Here is a 17,749-nt window from a genome sequence, read left to right as displayed (position 1 = left end):
TCCCTTTTATGTCTGTATCTGATGTACAAAATCAATACCAGCAAAAGGTGAGGTTTGCATTAAGAAGTGTTTGATACAGAATGTCACCTCTAATGGGCAATGGTATTTTGGGTAAGAAGAGCTCTTACCATTTTTCAGAAATTGTTTGAAACAGGAATTCTTGCGAATTGGTTTCAAGCAAGAATACTGCCAGCACGACTGTCATCCCCAGAATGGAATTTTAATTCTGGTGAAATCAGTCTCCTAGATTCAAATAGGAGTTCCTATTTCCATGTTCCAGACAACACAAAACAATCAGTTTATGAAGAGATTTAGATTAAAAGCTGTTTACAATTGTACTTGATTTTCTATGAGTCTAGATTAAAAGAAATAAAATTACTTTAACCTCAGTTTTAAACTTCATTGCAGGTTATAATAATTTAATAATCTCAATTTAAGTATATTTACTTATACATAAATGTCTCTTCCAATCCTGCTTTACAAATAGAATGCAACTAGAGAAAAAACAACAAATGTAGCTTAATGGAATGTTGGATCATTAAACATCATGTCAATATGTGGAGATCCTTAGGAATAACATACTGTTCAAAAAACTAGGCTTTCACAGCTTCATAAATAAATCCAAATGGACTTTAGGCCGTTGTTACATTGTACCTTTTCACCTTCAGATAACACAACTTTCAAATATGTTTTCTTTCCTACTTTTACCAGAAATAGCTCATTAAATGTGAAGGCCAAGTGTGAACCAAAATTGGTAGCTTTTCAAGCATATAAATAAATCCAGGTGTACATGAATGAACACAATCATTGTCCTGAGGATTACCTATGCTGCTTTTAAGATGACAGTGAAACCAGCACTTCTCACATTCAAATCAAATATTTGTTCTCACAGAGGACTGGACTATAGTAACCCAGCCTTCACGTTTTCTGGCCTGCTTCCCATAGCCTCTCACTACTATGGAGATTTTTCGCACGAAAATCACTTCTAAAGAAGCAGTTCAGTTCCCCAAAGATCAGGTTTACAATTTGGAGGCCCAGCACACCTCTTACTGCCACACTAACAATTCATGATTATGTGAAGCAGTTGAGCTGCCCAGAGAAAAGACCCATCTTGAAGTTTCTAAGGGACAAAGTGAAAACAGCAAGATAGAAACTCATCCAGTTCAGAAGACATGTTCATTTGACTTTATCACCTAGATTTTAGACTTCTCTAAAACATGCAACAACCAACCTGCTTGCCACAGTTGCTAAGTTCACTGGGAAATGAATCATCAAGGCAGGTTCACTCTGCCCTGCTGAATTTCAAGCTTATATTCCTAGTGATTAGAAGAATCTTATTATGAAAGATGTGATGCAAATTCACTTGGTAAAAAAAGGTATGATTGGTGCTTGGGTGCTCCTGTACTACCATTAACTTTTGATTTGCTATTATCACCAAATACAAAGGTAAAAATCATAACACCAGATGGAAACCAATAGAGATAATTAATTTAACCACATGGGTTTTTATTAATCTTATAGACAGAAACAAAGGCTGCAAATAGTAACAGGAGGCAACACCAAGAAGAATCTGACTCTGAGAGAAAGTAACAGGCAGAACCTGTCAAATTGTCTGATAGTCAGATTTCTTTAGCTTGATCAATTTCTGCTGCTCTATTCTCACCAGGAAATGGAAAACTAGAGCAGAAACCTCTGAAAAGAAAAATAATTGTTTACAGCTGATCGATGAGGCATTTACTCAGGGAATCCTGTCAGCTTCCCCTCCCCCATTTCACAACATTGGAAATTTAAAAGTTTTGAGAAAGTTTTCCCTGTATTCACAAGTCTGACCTTGTGTTTCCCTTCTTAAGATGTCCCACCTACCTCCTGCTCTCCTGTGGCAGTGCTGCAGAAGCAGTGAGGGACAGTGGAGCACACTGCTATGGGAAGAGCCAGAGTTGGTGGCTCAAGGTGTGTGGGCAACACAGGCATTTCCTGGGTGGCAGCATCCATGCCAACCAACTGTAGGATACTTCTGGAACCTCTGACACCCTGATGTCCAATACATCTGCACTTACAGTGTACAGGTATACAAAACTGAATATATTAAATGCCCTCCTATTTCTCTTCTAGCCACAACCAGGAGCTGCCAGGTTTCAGAAGAGCTGCAGGGAGAGGAGAACTTGCAGGCCAGGCCTTCCCTCTAGGTTCCACTGGCAACTGAGTCTATCTCCTTCAGCTCTCCTGGAACAGCCTTGTTCTTCTGCATCTGGTGACCCCAATTCTTGAGCTTGAGCTATGCTATTTTAGGATGGCCCCAACATAGAAGGGACAGATTTCAGCAGATTAGTATTGATCTCTGAGATGTGCCTTCAGAGAAGAACTGATTTCTTCTGCTGGGATATCCAAGGAACCCCCAGAAAGTAACTGACGAGATATGGATGCAATGCTGAATATTTCACTCATGAATCTCCACCACTAAAAATAGGAGAAGTTTCAAGAATACCCCTTACTGCTTGATCTTCTTTCTCTTCTAAGATCATGTTACACAAACAGTGAAGGCGATTTTCAATGAAAACACCAAAACATCTTTATGGTTTGTGCAGTACTTACAGGAAATGAAAGTACAGGTCTAAAGAATGAAAACACATGTTGCAAAGATAAAAAATCTCTCCAGCCATGAACAACAGGCCAAATGTTTTGTTATCATGGAAATGCAAACTTGAACCACCAGTAGAAGACAGGGGGAAAAAAAAGAGATGGAAAAGGCTGAGAGCAAGTGAACAAACACGTCTGACTGCTTTGTTGAGTGGTAAGACAAGAAGTGGTCAGAGGCAGAATTGATGAACTGTCACAGTGTGACAAATAAGACCTCTGTTGGATGTATTGATTCTGAACAGAGAATGACTCATGGATCTACTTCATTCTTCCCTCATTTACAGACAGTAAAGTACTTGAACAAATCACAGATGCTGCCAAACGAGTCAGAGAAGAAAAGAATTCTTTCCCATGGATGAGTTTTTGGGGTCAAATTTATTAATAACTGCTTGTTTTGTAGGACAGCTCATGGAGTGGAGCTAATGTTTTGTACAAAGCATCACTGTCTCAATAACTGTACAGATGATTTTTTAGGCATGTTGCACGGTTAAGTCTGACTTGAAGACTCATAAAAATTACCTCATGAAAACCTGAGCATACCAGTATGTGTATTTGTCAACTATAGTTGTATGCACAGGAGCTGATTTTTTTGTGTGTCTCATGGCCTCAAAAATAGTTTAGTAACTGGAACTCAAGAGAGAAAGTTGTTTTCACTATTCTTCTCAATCACTACAAGCTCCAGTATGTTTTTTGCTCTCCTTGTTTCATCATAGAGGATTTATAGGCATTATGCAGAGATTTCAAAGAAGAAAAATTATGTTTCAAAATTGATTAGGGTTATTAAGCTAAGAGAATTCTAAGAGAATTGTGGGTCATAGATGCCCTGTTTTTATTTTTTTTCTTCTTTTTAAAATTCTTGCCTTTACTTGAAGAGTTGAGGTTTTCTTGTAGTAATAATTGTCCTTATATTTGGAAAATAAGCCTTGCAAATTGAATACATACCAGTACATACCAGAGCAATGGCTCTGAGCTGAATTCACAAAGTGTAATTCATCAAGGTTCTTTAATTCTGTGGCAAAAGCTGGGTTTTTTCAAGAATTTAACAGGACCATTCACCATTTTCCTGTAGACTACTATCCTATGTCCTATTTTTCTTCCTTATTTTGATGGAACTTTTTTTCCACTACCAGCTTTCCTGTCAGGACTGCAACCTCTCTCTACCCACTCTTTTCTCTACTGCTAATGTAGCCAGGAGTCCAGCAATAACTACTACAGAACTACTAGAATAACTAAAAGTATAATGTTTTAAACCTTGAATCCTTCTGTTAAATATAATTTTAGATCTTTAACATACAGAAAAAGAAAATGCAGTAATGTTTAGACACATGTATTATTACTGCAAAATTCTCTTAGTCCCTTCCCCAGTTCAGAGGGCAATCTCCACTCAACAAGCCTGCTGCTCTTTCCCAGGAGGAGACAAGAAAGAGGAGCAAAACATGAGGTGTTCCCTGCCCCTGCCACAGAGCACTCCCAATTCCAGCAGCCACAGCCTGGCTTTCTGTGCCAGCCTGTGAGGGGTGCAAGGGGCAGCTCTGGTGCCTTTCCTGGCAGGAGCTGACTCCTGCTTCAGGCCACAGATGTGGAGTGCTGGCTGCTGCCAGCAGACTGGGATGGGAAGGAACAGCAAGGATCTGCCTTCCTCAGCTATTCTACAGGCCTATTGCAATTTATATGGGAATTACAAAAACTCATGTAGTCCATTTATAGATGTGCTGATTAAGTTTAGAAGAAACCACTTTAAATTATCTGGCAAGAGCAAAAACTATTCCTTTGTGCATTGTCAGCCTTGAGTAACTCAGTCTGGAACTATTTCACCAATTGTTTAGATGTCTGGGTTTAATACAGAGATTAGAGAGGGTAAAGTTAGGGCAGAGCTGACCCCAACTGCCAAACTGTTTGCAGAAGGGAATAGTGAGTTAGCTTTGATCCAACACACATTTGAAATAAATATTCAGTTACTTCTAACACCAGATGAGCACAGCTAAAAACAAGGGCCTGGCTGCATACTTAATTTAAAATATACCAAACTCATTGTAAATTAAGAATAGCAAAATACTCTTCAGTCTGTTCCTGCAGACCATGCTCCCTCACCCCTCTTTCACCTCCCACCCTGCTCCTCCACAGCTCAGGGGTAGCTGAAGCAGAGCAAAATGTCTTCACTGCCCTTCTGCAATCCAAGAGCAGTCTCTACAGCCTAGCTATCCTGCTTGTACTGGGACTTCCTCTCATTTCAAAGGAATACTTCTGCAGAAAATTTCCTGTCATAAACAGGAAAACATCCACTTAAGAACTATGTCACAGTTTGTTCAGTAGGAGAAACGGACAGTTAGTGTGTGGAAATTCCCTCTCTTGACCTTTACAAGGTGAAAGGTGAGAGCACTACAGAGAGTACCAAATGTGATTGTGTTGGGTAAGGATTTATGTAATTAGATACATCTGGAGGAAAGGATAACACGTCATGACACAGCCTGAACCAACTTTGCTTACCTAAACTGCCAAGACAGCTCTGTTTACAAGCCACATGCTTGCAGTACAGTGACTGACTCAGTCAGGCAAAACCCATCAGGTACAGCAGCAGCAGATGACAAGGCTGAACCATTTTAGACTTTAGGGAGATTTGGATTTTTTTTCTATTGACAATATGGCAAAAATACTTTCCATTCTACAATATCTTTTAATAAGGAGTCAACTTTAATGTTTAATTTAAAATGCTACAGTAAGGAAGCAATGGATTGAAAGGAGGTGCTGTCTGGTGTTGCAGTTTTACAGTCACTATGTGTGCAGTGCCTTCAAATCAAATGGGCTCACCATTCCCTAGACCTCAAAAAAAAAAAATCTTTCTTTCTATCTTCATGCTGTCTCCTTATTTTTTTTTTTCAGGAATTGAGTAATTTATGCAACCACATCATAATTTCTACCAGGAAACAGACCAAGAATAAAACCCACCTGGACAAAAGGGCAATTGGGGATTATATTTACAAACCAAGAGTGTCATAAATCAGAGAAACTGCCACAGGATGTTCCAGTACATCTGTCAAGTCAATAATATTCATAATGATTTGCTAAGTGCTGGCTATGAGGACTGAAGTTGCCTGGGAAGTCACATATCTAGCTTTCTAGAATGTCAGAACACTTTGGGAATTAAATGAGTAAAAATTTTACCTTCAACTTTTGCTTTTTTTTCTGTCTCCTCTTATCCCTCAAGATAGCTGTGCCTTGCCACTCCCCAAGATGCCTAAGACATGGAATTACCAATGTTAGGCTGTTTGAAACAGAGAGGAAAATTTCATCAATGTATTCTCATTCTAATCATATGACTAAGAGCTAGAGTCTTGGTCTTCAGCAGAACAGCTGCAGTTCTGGAAGCTAAGTCATGAAGTTCAACAGTACTTTTTGTTAAATTTAAATTTAGACCAGAATGCATTTAAATTACTGTTTTTGTCACATAAATCTTAGGCCTTCTTTTGTGTTTAACAACACCCTTTATTTTGCCATTCTCTCTAAATCCCATAAGGGACAGGTTTCAAAGAAACTAATAATTTGCAAATAGTAACACTTAAGAGTGTGTTAGAAACACAGCAACAATCTCATTTTCTCTTTCAACCACACTGCATACTAACTACATCCTCTAACAGAAAAGTTTATAAAACAATATCTTGACTGGGTCTAATAGATGCAGTAATCAATCCCTGAAAAGGACACAGACTGACCCACACTTGGAGACTCAAAATAATTTAGCTTTTTGACAAGTTAAATAATTCAGCTTCTGGCAGGCTGGACAGCTTTAACCTAAGTCCTCAGAAACACTGCTCATTTACCTCCTCTCTAGTCAAGCAGAAATCACAGCACACCTCTCTTCAAAATGGGACTCTCATGCTACCCCAGCCAGACAGCTTGACCTCAGTGGCCTTCACTCTTGGCTTTTTCCATCCTTTGCGCTCTGCCTCCCACTTCTCTCACATTATTTCTCTTCTCCATCTTCTCAGTTCAGCACTGTGCTTCCCTGTGCAGACTGAGGAGCCTCACAAAGCAGGCTGTAAATGCCCCGTGTGTGCCACCCCACATTTTCCATCTGGCTGTCACGGCGTGAGGACAGGAGCCTCCAGAAAAGGATGTTTTGTGGCAGAGCCAGCCTCAAAGGACAGACTGCAGCATTCAGGGAGGTCAGCATTCACAGATGGGAGACTGCTTGGCAGCAACACCATAACCAGGAAAGCAACACATCAACAGATTACTGTGGCCTGCCCCTCCCTCATCTGAAAAGAGTTTGGAGACAGAAGAAAGGATTGCTCTGCTCTGCTTTGTGGGTTTCTTTCTGTTTTTAGCAGTCTTGAAAAAAAAGTCAGAAAACAAGAATGCATGCTTCTTGTTAGAAGGATCCAAAATAAGAACAAAACCAGTCCTTTTTTGACATGTTACAACACAGAAGTTCAGAGTCATGAAGAAATAAAACAGGATCTGCCAGCATCCAGAATGATCTCGCATTTAAACTATGTTTCCACTTGGAAAAAACTATAAACTCAATAGTTAACACTGTAATTGTGTATAATGACATCTAGCATTAAAATATTAAAAAGATCCCAGTTAGTTGAGAGGATCAATGCAGGGAAAAGTCTTTAGTAGTCCATGTGTCTAGAAGATTATTTCTTTTGGGTAGTGAAGCAGCTATTTTGTTGTTTAGAGTGCAAATATAAACTTCCCATGCCAAAACAGGAATTATTCAGCCCGTGAGTATCTACAGGTCTATGGCAGAAATAATGGGCTTCTCCAATCTCTTATGTAATGACTCCATACTCCCAAAAAGCAGGATCCAGAAAACAGGAGCAGAAAAAGACTGGCAGAAACCCTAATGATTAATATTTTTTGTGCATAACAAAATGTAATAATCATTCACAGCAACTTAACTCATAGGACAAGTAAATTTTAGCTAAGAAAACCCTCTTCTGGATAAGCTGGGGTGAGTCCAAGTTACTGTTCTGCTGTGTAGGAAGGAAAGGCAGGTCTTCCCAAAATCCTCCTAATCAGTAAACAGCTGGGATTCAAGAGAAATTTGACCTATACCCCTATATGGAACAACATAAATGAAAGTTGATGCCTCCACAGAATCCTCCTGGAGCTCTTTGGCATCATGGATCCCAAAGTGCTTCCACTGCAGCCCAAGCTAAGGAGAAACTGAAAGGCAATTTATGCTGTTCAGCATGCTAATACCTCCTAGCAAGATTTCTGATCAGAAATCAGGAGTAATTCTCTGCCAAAATCAGGTTGGCTCTTTGTTTGATTGCCTCCAGTTTCCATTCAGAATCCTGTTTCAAGCTCCCACAGTGGGAAAGGCACTGAGCAAGGACATTCTTTTCCCCTCCTCATCTTTGGCAGCACAGATCTGTCTTTCTACATGTTAAAACTTTGTGCCACTATGTTCTGCCTGGAATTCTTCTCAGATAATTAAAACTTCCTCCCTGATCCCACCCAAACAACTTGTGAACTTTTTTTGCTATTTTTGTAGTAAGTAAACTGCTCTCTTTGTGAGACAGTATCACATGCAACCACACTGCCACTCTGACACACTTTTCAGCAAGTTTTATCTAACCTCCTCAGCTCACTTTTATCTACATAGATCAGTATACATTACTTCCTAACAACAGCTTTAAAGCAATTCTTAGAACAAAAATGTATTTCTTGTAATGAATGAAAGTGAATTTCTTCTTTTACTAACAAGCTCATCTATAAATTAATTTTAATTTTGAGAGTGTGAAAATTTAAATTCTGGCTTTGAAATATGTGTGAGCAGCTACTTTGCTTCTCCTAATTTGATTGACAAAAAATCCCAATAATCTTAAGCCAATTCTTAGTGAAGTGCTACAAGGGAGTATCAAGAAGTCTCAAACATAGGTTTCTCACTGACAAAGGAGCAGGATTTTTCTTCTACAAATCAAATGGAAAGAACTGAAACCAGTTTGAGCCACCCTTGTTAAACAGGACTCAAGTCTCAAAGCAATAGGAAATGAAATAATATTTAAATGTGTACAGGATGTGGTTTGAACTAAACAAGGGGTTATTTTCATGACAACTTTTACCAGCATAACTATATTAGACTAAATTTTCTACACAGCAGATTTACCCAATTCACCCAAATCCCTATTACTATGAAAACTTACACAACCACATAGAGTTTCTGTAATTATGTTATTATTGACACCTTAGCTGTAACTATAAACACTGAATATATGAGGAAATGTATGACATTTTACAGCTAATACAGGCAAATATCTAGAAGAACCATCTTCCCACTAGTAATTTTTAATTTGTGAAACTCAGATAACTCTTTGAACTTCATTGTGAATGTGCAACAAAGTATTTGCTCATTTTCTCTAGAGGATAACTAATAATGAGGCACTCACTGTTTTACAACCAGTATACACAAAACACTTAATGAATATTTAACCAGCACTTACATTTTCACACTGCATCTTTCTGGATTTTATGTGGGAAACATTGAGTCCATCAATAACAATATCAAACGGAAGTCGATTTTCAACAAATGTTTGAAAGGCCTCCAATTCCTGAAATAAATAAATAAATAAACACAAGGGAATAATATGCTGAGTTTAATAGAAAGAAATTCTATTCAATTTTTATTTAAAAAGGGAACAAAGCCCTAATGTCTCACTTTTCCTTTGTTGGCTACACTTCACATCATTAACAACCACACCAAAAAAACCCACCCCATCTTTTAAGCCATAAGTCTTACATTGGATACATCCAATAAAACCATTACAACCAAAAATTACATTACAACCAAAACCCAAAAGTTTGAAGTTATCCAAATTTTCAAAATTACAATCTGAGCTGTGCACTTCCATAAAGTTACATGCTATAGTCATTGTCCCACAGCAGCTGCTGAACAAAGCAACTTTTACAGTCCAGTAGACAGCTTCACCACTACTAGCTCTCAGCATGTCCAAATGTAAAATAATGATCATACTTAGGTTCTCTGAAAGAATGGTGAAATCTCTGAATGCCAGTCAATATTTAAATAAACATCCATTTAGAAAGACAGGACTCTATCTGTGAGAAACACGTGGCTTTAAGGCTAAAACCATAAACTTTCTTACTAGGTCAGAAATGTAAGGCACTGATTGAACAAAACATCCAGTTTTTCCCTCATAAGGAAATCACAACTGCTTTAGGTTTGAGAGTCCATAAGAGAAGAACAGACTACAGAGCTATAATAAAATCCTCAGGAATTTCTCCCTTGATTTTTGGGGAAAGATTTAGTAGTTTTTTTGCAGACACTTGCATAGGATTTGTACTGTTTGCTTCTGACTGTTTTTCATAAGACCAAGAACTCTGCATTATCCTGATGGGCAGTGACCTAGTTGCATAAATTACCTTTCTAGTAACAAGTAAGATTTATTTATCACTGACAGAGTCTTCACAATCCAGGCTATAAATTAACTTTCACAGGAACTCAAAACAATTAATATTTCATGCCTTCTGCAAAGGATTCAAGAAGTACTCTTCTAATCTTGCCTTCTTCAATGTAGCAATATGGCAACATACATCTAAATAAAAGCCACTGCCTCAGCACCCAAAAACATACAGAGCATATACAATTCCTCCTTGGAGAAAAAAAAATGAAAGAAAGAATTCATTTTTCCAGAAAATACAACACTGTCAGGCAGTAACAAATGATCACTTCAAATTTAGTTGGAATGCTTATGACAAATTATACTAGGAAAAGGGCTACTGGTACTAAGAGTACAAACCCAGCAAGGTAAGATGGCTCACTCAGCTGTTAAAATTTCAGGAATAATTTCCAGGTGAACAGAGGTGTACCAGTCAAAAGCACAGTGGTAAGAACATGGACAACACAGGACAACATAGACAACTCAGTCTAGCACCCTGAGAATCAATCACCTGTTATGTGATCTTTCATTTCTCCATGGCTTAAATAAATGTTACTACTGAGAAAGTATAAAACACTGGACAAGGAAATTATCATCTAAAACAAAATAAGTTGTTGGCACTTGTGAAGTATTTTCCCCACTCTTCTGCCCTAATCTCAAAGTATTTTCCATAGATGAATAAAAATTCTCATTGCCATCTGACAGGGACACCAAGACACAGAAGGAAGTCCCTAGGAAAGGCAGTGGCAGGGATAGCAAGTACAAAAAAGTGCAAAACCAAACAACACAGATTCCTGACTTCTGGGCTTACACCACCCGTGGACCTCCATGGTTCAAAATCTGGTGAGCCATCACTGCAATACTGTAAGGCTGTCTGAAATGTGGAAGATGAAAAGAAGCAAAAGACATGTAGCCCAAAGGAAATTAAGGTAGAAAAGCTCTGAGACAAAGATGAGTGAAAATAGAAAAAACAAAAAGTGGAAGCAGGTGAAACATGTGGTAAACATTTTCTCAGTGCTAACAATTGGCAGTATTATTTCAAGTAACATAGTTCCAGTCGAGACATTTTTAAGAAGCAAACTGTACAAGTAATCCTGTCTTTATGGACTCAGTTCAATACAAACCAAGCACTTTGCAGAGAGTTTTTCAAGTGGTATTTTACTTCAAGAGACAATGGTTATAGAGCAGTTCCTGAAAAGGTGGTTTGCCCTGATGGGCAGAGTAGACTGTTTTGTTCAGGGAACACTACAGCATGAGCTGGGGAAGCAGCAGAGGGGTTCAGTAGGTCTGCACTCTCCTCTGCCCACTCTTGGCTTGGATCCCTCTCATCTTCCAGAAGAGCAGATGGTGCAGGGCTGCCAGAAGGGTCCTGCTGAGAGGCACCAGGATAGGCTCAGCACTCCCCAGAAAGCATCTCCGGGCTCTCTGGGGTTTACTCCTGGAGCTGGGGGATGCTGCAGCTTTTTCAGTGTCATTCCTTTGGCCACTGCATGCTTCTGCACCATCTCCTCCTGTCCATGTCTCTCAACATTCTGAACAGATGCCTGCCAGCCAGCATGCCCTGGCAGCCTCCCAGATCAGCTCAATGCTTTGCTTCTCTAGGCACAAACAGTGCAAAACAGGCAGGGAAGGTTTGCTGGTGGCAAGGAGACTTAATCAGGCAGGGAAATGAGGAGTTAATAGCAAAGTGCAGAAGACAAATGGCCAACTTTAATTCATGTCACCAACTACAGAAGACTCCAATAAAAAGCCTCAGACAGACTAAAACTCCCAAGGGTCAGTTTATTTTCTCCTCACCACCCATATTTCCCCAGCTACACACGAGAGTGTGTTCTTTCTTTTTCCAGAAAAAAAATACATCAAGAATGACAGAGAAGGTCTCCTCCCCTGAGAGACAGTTTTTGAGCTGCCATATTTCTCATCCTCTCTGGACACAGGGAAGGAAAAGGGCAAAGCCTGGCAATAAGCAGCAGGCTACCTCATCCAGACACAATATAAATACCCAAAGACTTACACGGTAGGAGTGTACTGGGTCTGGCTGAGCTGGAGTTAATGCTCCCCACAGCACTAAGGCTGTGTCTCCAACATTCCCCCTCATCAGCAGGCTGGTGGTGGGCAAAATCTTGGCAGGGAACATCCCCAGGACAGCTGACTCAACCTGACCAAAGGGATATCCCATCCATGAGACACCTCCTCAGAACAACACCCAGGAGAAAGAAGGGGGCAAGGACAGGGTGTTTATTATTATGACCATTGTTTTCTGGAGCAACTGCTATGCATACTGATGCTTTACTTCCCAGGGAGTGGCTGGACATCACCTGGCAATGGGAAGTAGAGAACACTTTTTTTTTTTCTTTTTTTTCACTTCTGCATGCAGCCTTTGCTCTTGCTTTAATAAACTGTCTCTATCCTGATTCACAAGTGTTTTTCCATCTCATTTTATACCCCTAACCTTGTCCTGTTGAGAGGAGTGATAGAGCAGCTTGGTGGGCAGCTGGTGTCCAACCAAGACCAACCCACTACAAAGAGAGAAAGTAGACAATTCAAAGAATGCTGATCTTTTAAGGATTGGGATTTGTCTGGATTTTATGCAGCTCTTACTTCAGCCACAGGAGTAAAGAGATGATTCATCCACAGTTCCCTAAAGATATCCCCCCCATTAGCTAACTGCTGGAAGAAATTAAAGGCTTTCTTTCTGAACAGTAAATGAAGTAGAGCACAGCTGCAGCTAGGGTACAACTAATCAAGTGAACTCAGACACAATGGCTATCAATGCAGTACAATGATGACATGCAGGTTGCAGAATCCTAGGATATGCTGGGTTGGAAGGGACCCACAGGGATCATTGAGTCCAACTCTCTTAACCCTGCACAGGACCATCCCCAGGAGTCAGGTTGGTTTAGTCAAAAATAAGCAAGCTATTCACAAAAGCTTACTCTTCCAAATGGAGACTGCAACGTGTGATCTACACACACCCCACAGGTGGTGTATGCCACAGGAGCATACACTGGAAACATCCTGCTCAACAGGACAGGGGCACTTCTGATGAATTCCTTCAGTAATCCAACAAGTAACAAAACACATTTCTCTCTCTCCCTCCTTCCCCGGCCCCTCCAGGTAAGAGCACCAAAATAAACACAGCAAACCTTACTCTGATTTCTAACTTGGTCTGACTGGGTTCATCTCTCAAAGTTTTTAAGGAAAAGTCCATTTTCCTTATGGACTCGAAAACATGACTCAAACAGAAGGAACTAAACTAAAACCATATTTTGTATTGCTTCATAAGGCTCAGGTTCTGCAGAGGAGCACTGCAATACAGCAGGGCTGTTACCTCACTGCAGGGCTTCCCCTACACACACAGCACAGTGGCTCCAGTGATAACCTGTTTCACAACATGAACAAAAGAAAAGGGAATTTTAAAAAACCCACCTGATTTCATTCATTGTCTTACTGGGAAAACAGGGGAATGCCAACTATGTAACCTTTAAAAATGATTCACTGCACCTTTTATTAAAAAATCTTTTCTTCACAAATGGATACACACTTGACTAAATCAACTAAAAGAAAAAGCCAGCTATAACCAAATCCATGATGGAATTTATATTGATGTAAAGAATTTTAGAGTTTTAAAATAATTTACTGTTTAATCACTAGGGTGTGGGTGGCTCAAGTCCATTCATATCTTGGCAAAAGCATGAAGAGTTGCATTTTTCTGCATTCCACACCAGCTGGGTGGCTCATGCACTATTTCAGCACCAGCTTATACTGGTATGTACTGGTGCTGCCCAGAAAAGGGTGTTCCCACCTTCTCCCTTTCCTCAGCCATTCATTCCTGCCTTTGTTCCCTCACCCACCTATGCACACATCTTAGCACATGGAGAAAGACCCAAGTGGATGAACTCAGCCCATACAAGAGCTCTTAGTCTCCACCAGTCCCTCAGATGAGGTTACAACACAGAGGACTGTCCCAACAAGAAGATGCAGCCAGGAAATGGAATGAGATTGGTAGCAGGGGACACTACTGGGATCACCTCTTACCACATGTAGCTCTGACTATGCTAACTGGCCAAATGATGAAACAACATTTGATGAAATTAACTCTTAGCCTGGAATATTACAGCAAAGCAAGAGAGGTTGGTTGTAAAAAACCAGAACATTAGGAATTATTGTTTGAAAAAAGCAAGAAAAAAATTACTAGTTTTGCTACTTTAATTAATTCATTTAAAGTTCTTTTAAATAAGTGTACCTCCAGACTTCAAAAGTCTGGTTTACATAGCGAGAAGTATTTGAAAAAGCAGCTGTCATAAATATGAAAATAGTACTATTTGGTAAGACAATACTATTTCACCTTCTGTAAATACATTTATAGATTTATAGAACAGAAATATAAGTTTTTCTTCCCATACTAGTGTACATATAGATTACAAGTTCAGGACTACAACAAAAATGAGGGAAAGAATTCATTATTAGTATTTACAGACACTATGTTAAACATGATAACAGAAATAAATATTTCAAAACAAAGAAAATATAGCTAAGCAAGCAGTAAGAGCAATGAGACTAATCCACAGGAGTATTTTGAAATAATTTTAATGTCTATAACAGTTTTAAGTGTATGAAAAGTTTAAAATCACAGAAAAATTGAATCTCTTGAATATTTTTCTTCTCAAGTCTAAATAAGAAATATGTTGGCAACTAGAAATATAAATCATGCCATTAGCTAAATTCTCAAACCAAAAAGGTCTACTACCTAAATGCCAAAACCCAAAGTAATCTAACATACAAAGGAGTAAATTCACAGAGGACTTACAAGAAGGCTATTATGTTCCTGCCAATGTACAGAGTTCAAAAATAAGAATTAAAATTCACACTAAAATGTATTCAAATCACTGCAGAAAAGGCTGTTTGTCACTTCCCCTGAACAATAAAGTTTTTGTTCACTTCAGGAATGATGGAGAGACACTAGTTAAATTAAAAGAAGTAAAACTACAATGTTCAACATGCATTTTTTCCAGAAGAAGTTACAATACTTTAAGCTTTGTACAGCAGAAAAAGCAGTGCTTCCTCTCTTGTTTAATGACAACATCCTCAAGTGCAAGGAAACAGCAAATTCTGATTAACAGAATATTATACTGCACTTAATTATAATGTAACTACCCCTATTATCAAACAGGGTGTATTTTAGAGAAGTGAAAACATTTTTAACAGTTTCATAAAATACAGTGTTATGGGGATTGCTTTGTTTTCAGCAATGTTTCCTGATATCAGAAGAAAACCACAGGAATGAATATTAAGTGTGAAATAAAATTCAGCTGTCCAACTGAAATCCAGCCAGTTCTTTTTTTAAAGGCACCTTGGTGGAGCACTCTTAAATCTATTTGTTGCTATGCCCGATGGGTTTGAATATTTCCCCTGCAGTTTCAAAGCTTGGAAATCCCCTTGAAACCCTTCTAAACAGGACAGCCTTTCTCAGTATTGTGTCTGGTATCTCTGTGTACTCTGGATTGCACACAATTTGTTTGGCCTCTGAGTTTACAAATAACCCCCGAGTCAGGAACTGCTGTGGCTGCAGCCTTGGGAGGCACTGTGAGGAACAGGAAGGTGCTTGCAGGCACTCACTGTGACTGTGAGGAGCAGGAAGGTGCTTGCAGGCACTCACTGGCACTGTGAGGAGCAGGAAGGTGCTTGCAGGCACTCACTGTGACTGTGAGGAACAGGAAGGTGCTTGCAGGCACTCACTGTGACTGTGAGGAGCAGGAAGGTGCTTGCAGGCACTCACTGTGACTGTGAGGAACAGGAAGGTGCTTGCAGGCGCTCACTGTGATGTGCATGTGCAGTGCTGCCTGCTCACAGCCTGTGCCCACAGCGGGCACTGCTGGCAGGACTCAGCCAACACCCATGGGAACAGAGGTAGAGGAGGGAGATGGCACACTTATCCCGGGCTGACAGAACAGGACTGACACATACCCAAAGCCCCCTTTGGGTCACTCAGGCCTTTGGGGCAAATCATGGAGTTGGAAGGAGAACCAGAGCTCTACAGAAAAAAAAAGTATCAATCTAAAAGGTAAGAGTTAGAGCCCAATGTTCAAGGTTCCTTCCAAATAGCACTGCCTCATTCAGCTGCAAAAGAACACTGAGATGAATGGGCTACTTCCTCTTTGTTGTCCCCTATGTGCTAGAAGAATATGAAAAATCCCTGCTTAGCCCAGACCTAGTGTGGGAATTCACGTGAGCACAAACCCATCTCTTCCTGCCTTCTTGACAGCACATACACACCTCCCATGAGCTTCCTTCCCACTGCACAACAGCCCTTTCAGGCTCATCAGAGGTAAGTGGGAGCCACAAAGGGAATGAAATTACAGCATTTGTGTAAACACCCAGGAGCAGCTGCAACATGAAAGTCATCACAGCAAAAGTTGATTCTGCCTCTCAGCACACCAATTATATCCTCTCAGGCTCAATGGCACAGCTCCCAATTAAACGCAGCCAGGGTAAACAAGCATCTGACAAAATACCACACAGAAATTTGGTACAGAAGGTGACAATCTTATTGTAGCTGTCTCCTTTCTATGGCAGCCTGCAAGGTTACAGCTCACTGCATTAGATCATCATATGATATCCTAACAGACCTTCCAGAAGCTATCCATAAGGATCTGAATTGTTTTTAATGTGTAACATTTCCTTATCACAGATAATCAGTTTTATAGCTCATGCAAGCCATCTTTTCAACATATTTGTAAATAGTGTTCACTACCATTCTGATGTACAAATCTATGTTTGCTTTTTTTCCTAAAACTAATTACAAAAAAGACTTACTTGTTTTTAATCTCTGCACCACAAATTACTTTTGGGGGGTCCTCAACAAACGAATCTTTGCTCCTCATTTTCTACTCTGATCACATTTATTCTTGTGACAGAAATAAAATAAAGCAATGATGCTGTTGCAAAAGTAAGACAAATAACTATCCCTTAGTGAAGAAAAAAAACAGATTCCAAAAGCATTTATATATTCCATTTGAAACACTGTTGGAAAAAAATATTTAAAGCTCAAAGCAACTCAAACTGTTTCCCTGATTAATCATTTCATTGCAGGAAATACAGATCCACTAAAGAAAACTAGTTAGGAGAAAAGAAGGAATACAAAGCTAAAGTTTCCTATTTGAATTACAGCCACTACAAAAAAAGTGACTGACTGGAAAATCCCCCCACCTTCTCAGATGTATGTACTCACATCCCTATTTAAGCCTCATCACCCAGTTCCCCTCTGGAAGCCCCTGGCTGCAGAAGAAGTCCCACAGTCTGACATACCTAAAATGGGCAGCATATTTTCATCACCACATGTCTGCTTTCATAGCACAAAGGCAACTAAAAAGTCCCAATTTTATTTCTGGAAACACCATGATAGACCATGACACTGTTTTGCCACTGCCCCCACATCCATGTCCCAATTTCACTGAGGAAGCAGAATTCAAGCTGTACAAACAACAGTAAACAACAAGGTCATCTCCACTCAGGGACTACCTGCTGATACAGAACTGGAATGAGATCCACTTGAAACTAACAAGTAGCTGGCCCCACAGTGATAAATTATGGAATTTCAGCTATCACACAGTCTAATAGAATCTACTGACATCAAAATTTAATGTAGTGTATTGAGTTTTTGTTTCATTAGATTGTATGCATTTATTCAATCAGGCTCTCCCACA

At 39.6% G+C, this 17,749-nt stretch overlaps 1 protein-coding gene across 3 annotated transcripts in view; it reads right to left on the bottom strand.

Moving 5' to 3' along the window:
* The window catches only part of PRORP (protein only RNase P catalytic subunit), a 39,384-nt gene that overhangs the window by 14,727 nt on the left and 6,908 nt on the right, over positions 1-17,749 (bottom strand). For all 3 annotated transcript variants that reach the window (XM_058026911.1, XM_058026913.1, XM_058026912.1), the window contains exon 5: positions 9,090-9,197. In XM_058026911.1, coding sequence (XP_057882894.1) covers positions 9,090-9,197 — 108 coding nt within the window. The remainder of the gene's footprint in view (positions 1-9,089; positions 9,198-17,749) is intronic.

This window comes from Melospiza georgiana, chromosome 6 (genome assembly GCF_028018845.1).
Source record: "Melospiza georgiana isolate bMelGeo1 chromosome 6, bMelGeo1.pri, whole genome shotgun sequence".
In the NCBI taxonomy this organism is placed as follows: Eukaryota; Metazoa; Chordata; class Aves; order Passeriformes; family Passerellidae; genus Melospiza; species Melospiza georgiana.
Note: the sequence above shows the minus strand (reverse complement) of the source record. Positions and strands in the feature narration are given on the sequence as shown.